Genomic DNA, 4,827 nt, shown 5'->3' with positions numbered 1-4,827 from the left:
TTATCAGGGAGGCGTTTCAGCGTCAGTTCTGCCTGGCTGGGTCCCTGGGAGCGCCCGTGGGGCACCACTTGCCGGTGGCTCACACCCCGCAGCCACCTTTCCCTGCGATTGTGTCCTCTCTCTCGTGCTCCCCACCCTGTCCCGTACTTTATCCTGTAGGACACTTCCTGAGGAGCCATGTTCCCGCCAGCCCCTGCTCCGGCAGGAAAGGAGAGGCCCCTGCCCCCAGCTCTGCCGCGTCGGAGTTTCCGACGGGCTGAGCTTTTTCCTCGATGCTCGGCCGCGGGAGCTGCAGGACGCACGGCTTACTTAGCTGGTTTGCGGGGCCTTGCAGGGCTCTGAGCAGCTGTAGAGTGAGCTCCCCTGGACTTGGCTTTAGAGGGGCTTGAATTTCTCCTCCCCCTGATCCAGAACACGTGGCGTGACCTTCAAGGGCCTGCCCCCGAGGACCACGGGCTGAACCCTGCCAAGATATTTCTCCCGTAAGGAGTGTGTCACCGTGTGTTTCCCGTAACGGACGCACTGAGCTGGGGGAGAGGTGGGAGCCAACAGCTCCTGGCTTCAGCCAGGAGAGCCCAAGAGCCAGAGCCACGCTGCTGTGCCCGGCTGCTCGCCCCAGTCTCCTCCTCAGTTGAGCTGTGCTCACCGTGGGGTCACCGAGACGTGACCAACACAGCGCAGTGAGCTGCACGCTCCTGGCCGCGAAATTATCTTGGCTGATGCCAAGCGTGGGAATTGTAACTGGTTCCTGGCTTTTATCGCTCTCTCAGCAAGTCTGGCTGTGTCGGGCAGGGACCCATCATGCAAACGTGCCTCTAACTGTGCTGGTGTGGGTCAAAACTCCTGCAGGATCTGTCCCTAAATGCTTGTGCAGGGGCTGTGAGGCCACACTGTGATAATAGTAGCATGTCTTTCAGATGGTGATGCAATAACAACAACCTTGCTTCCCTGCTGTCCTTGCAACAGGGAGAGGTGGCTGCTGTTCTCTGGTGGCTGTGTAATTGGCTGTGACGCTCCTGATATCTGTGCAATCTTTGAAATTACCATAAAACAGTAGATGCTTTATGAAGCAAAGTGTAACAGGACAGAACGTGGAGCATCTCTTGTGAGGATCTTGTTTGGCTGATGTCTGCCAGGATCCTCTGCTTCAGCCTCGCTCAGTTAGTCTGAAGCAGGGCACGGCAGCCTCGTGTTGTGGTTTGTAAATCCCACTGCCCATTCTTGGATTTTATGAAACTGGTGCTCTGGAGCAATTTGTCAGGTTTTCCTGTAAAACACTGCATCCTCTGATGCGTAGTTTTTTTTTTTCTTCTCTTTTTCAGTTGATTGGCATCATCCTTGCCTGCTGCCTGTCCCAGTACATCACTAACAATCAGTACGAGATGGTGTAGTTGCCTCCCAGCACACTGTGGCTGTGGCTGGGTACGTCTGTTGGGAGATGTCAGCTCAATGGGCTGCCTCTGCATCCCTGGCTGCTGCCTGGTCGCCCCTGAGGACCGGTACCCCTGAGGACCAGTACAATGCCCTTGAGGACCAGGGCACCTGCAAGACCGTGTCTGCTACATAGTTTTAAGCTGTATATAAAGCCGGCCTTGTCTGTTAATGCTTTTTCTTGTGCCTTGCAGGTCGTGCTCTCCATGGCCGAGGAGGATGCTGCCACCTCGGGTTTTCCTCTGGATGCCACTTCGTGAAATCTTGCTTTGAACTGACTGATCTTCTCAACTAGCTCCTAGAAATGAGTGCAGCAGCTGTCCTGGTGTGCTCAGGGTCTTGTCCTAACACTACTTTGCTGTGCCACCTCCTGGGATAATTAGCGTAGCTGCGGTGGGTGCAGCAAGCTCTGCAGCCCCCAGCTCTGTCCTCGGCTGGTGTGCTCAAGTGCTGTACCGAACCGGCCATACTGGTGGTCTCGCAGGACTCCCAGTGCTCTTCTTCAGTGCCTTTGTCGGGAAAGTGATGCTCCCCCTCATCTCTGGCAGCCCTTCCACATCCCCTCACTCTCTGGGTGAGTTTGCTCTCTGAGGGGACTGTTACCCCCTTAGAACACGGCCCTGACTGCCTGCAGCCCTTGGGGCAGCAAGGTCTCGGCTTCATGCCAAGCTCTCTTTCATCCCCACCCTGGGTTTTATATACTTTTTTATAGTTGTACTTTTTTAAGTACGGGCTGTAGTGATTCTTTGTAAGCTGTAGTGAGGTTTGGTGCCTTTACCTTGGTAGGTGTCCTTGCACCGACTCAGCTGTGACTTAATTGTCAGTATTATATGCTGCTTTAACTCGTTTTGTGTATCGAGTAGAACTCTCTTGTCCTGAGACACAATAAATATTAAGATATTTTACTCTATGAAACTGTTAGCTTTTCATCTTCTGGAAATTCCTCTGCTTGAGCCACTGCAAAGAGCAGCAGCCCCCTCCCTGGGAGGTGATCTACTTGCCCCGGGTCAGCCCGTAACCTCTGGACCATCGCAGCTCGTGTTTCTCCAATGCTCACTGGTGCACTTGTGCTTACAAATAACTCCTGTAATTGAATTTTCTTCATAACAGTGGTTGTGTAACAGTGCTGAAGCAGAAAGCCTGGAGCAGCTCAGCCCTGGATCTGGGTGGATGAGTTCAGCCCCGTGCTGTGTTTGTTTGGTACCGCTCGTCTTTGGGCTGTTTGGTCAGCAAGCCTTTGCCTTCCTGAGCCTGATGCTGCAGTGGTGCGGTAAAGCTCCCTTCTCGCCGAGCTTGAGGGATTTTTGGGTCTCAAGCACTGAACTCACAAGGGATGTGGCTTGAAGCAGCTGCTCGAGCTGCATGTCCTGCTCCCAGGGAGGAAGCAGGCATAGATGGAGCAGGAAAGCCACGACGGGTGGGAGTGGTGGCCCTTCCTCAGTGTCAGCTCCCTGCCAAACACTGCTCCGCTGCCAGACGGAACCTGAAAGGGAACACCTGAAGTCCTTGTGTTGTGTTTAACCTGAGTGAGTAAATCAGACTGTTATCAGCGTCTGTCTGGCTGAAAGCCTTCTGGGTAGGGATGGTGAGGCAGAGTGTATCAGAGCACAGACAGCTGGGTTGGAGAGATCAGCCAAGGGCAATTAACGGATGGATGGATGGATGGATGGATGGATGGATGGATGGATGAATGGATGGGTGGAGATAGGGCATGGAACACGTGAGAAGCAGGGCCAAGTTTGGATAAACCCACTCTCACCAGAAAGCCTGTGTGTGGAGAAGTGATGCTGGGCTGGTCTGCCCCTGCTTCCCTCCTGGAGCAGAGGGCAGAGGCGATGCCAGGCACGTGGGATGGTGCTGGCAGGGGGTAGCACGGGGAGCTTCGAAGCTGCTGGAGGAAAACCAGCACTGTGCTGTCCAGCTTGTCCAGCCTGCTCGTCCCCAGGACTGGCAACAGGCACTGCAGCCATCAGAGGGTGCAGATCTTACCTGCTTAAATAGTGCTTACGTAGATACCTTGTAGAGACATCAGTGATGTCTTGGAGGTACGGGTGTGTGCTGGGGGAAATGCCAGACAGACTTGGGACACTGCTGTCCTGGCAAAAGCGCTGGATGGAGCTTGGTGATGCAGCTGGACCCACCATTCTGGGACAGCTGGCTCAGCCCCAACTCTCAAGAGCACTGCTGGCTGGGCCCAGGGCTCCGGGAGCCCTGCAGCAGCTGTGGCCAGGTGGGTTTCACACATCCCTGCTGCATTCAGACCTCCTTTCTCCAGGGATAAATGTTCTAGGGGATGCATCAGAAATGCTTAGTGTCCCCAAGGCTGATTGGTGTCCCTTGGGATGCTGCTCCAGTGTTTTAACCATGTTGTCAGCACAGCTGTAAACAGGGATGGAAGGAACTGCCCTTGAAACGTGCTTGTGTCCCCATAGGAGCCACAGGGATGCAGGGAGGGCCTGTGGGCCCAGGGACACCACGGCTGGCACCCAGCACAGTGTCAGTGAGCAGCGCCCCAATACGTGCAGCTGGGCAGGCTCGTCCAGGCATTTCCCTGGGAAGCACTGGCTGTGGCAGCACGTGATCCTTTGGTGACACCGAGAGGGTTTCTCCTGGTGACACCCATGGGATGTCCAGGCTCCTCGGCAAGGGCCGGCTCCCTGGGATGAGAGCTGGAACCCGAGGTCTGCAAGGGGAGGGTGCACAGGCATGGGGATTTTGGCTGTCAGCCCTCAGCACTGCTACAGGCAGCATCCTGGCTGCGGTGGCTGCAGTGTCAGGGACTTACTTTTTCCCTCCTGCAGCTCAGGTTTTGCCCATTTATTGGGGACAGCTGATGGGCACTCGGGGTCCTCCGTGCCTCCGTTCCCTCTGGCTTTGGCCGCCCCGTTCCCCAGCAGCTCCTTGTGCCCACTCCTGCCTCTGCCTTGCCCACTCACTGCCATGCTACATGCCACTCCTGAGGGGACTGGTGGCACCCCTGAGCTGTCACTAACAACTGCCGAGCACATCAGAGCGTGCTGGAACAGAGTGTTGGGACATGCTGAACAACTACCAGCGCTGTCGGAGCAAATTAGGGACCTCTGCACGTTCCCAGCGAGGCGAGAGCCGGCAGTCCCGGTACCTGAGTTATGGATGTGCGTGACGAGGCAGCCAAGCAATTAGATCACTTCTCAGACCCATTAAGCATCACAGAGTGAGACTAAACGACTTTCCATTTTCTTTGCAATCGCTCATACAAGACATTTATTGTTTGCCTCTTGTTGCTCAGCGTGCTGACGGTCCACGGCCTCCCCCAGCCCCGCAGGAGCAGCACAGGATGCATTTGGTGGGGACGACAGCCTGGGTGAGGGTGCCTCATCCAGCAGGCTCACGCACTCATCATCAATCAAGCAGGTA

General features: G+C 55.5%; 1 protein-coding gene across 1 annotated transcript in view; it reads left to right on the top strand.

Annotated features, from left to right (window-relative positions):
- The window catches only part of TSPAN6 (tetraspanin 6), a gene marked incomplete at its 5' end in the record, with an annotated part of 3,635 nt that extends 2,244 nt beyond the window's left edge, over positions 1 to 1,391 (top strand). Inside the window, one exon of the mRNA XM_009875670.1 lies at positions 1,323 to 1,391. Coding sequence (XP_009873972.1) covers positions 1,323 to 1,391 — 69 coding nt within the window. The remainder of the gene's footprint in view (positions 1 to 1,322) is intronic.
- Between the last annotated feature and the right edge of the window lie 3,436 nt (positions 1,392 to 4,827).

The sequence above is a fragment of the Apaloderma vittatum genome, unplaced genomic scaffold (assembly GCF_000703405.1).
Source record: "Apaloderma vittatum isolate BGI_N311 unplaced genomic scaffold, ASM70340v1 scaffold24178, whole genome shotgun sequence".
Lineage (NCBI taxonomy): Eukaryota > Metazoa > Chordata > Aves > Trogoniformes > Trogonidae > Apaloderma > Apaloderma vittatum.
This window is presented reverse-complemented; position numbering and strand designations above follow the sequence as displayed.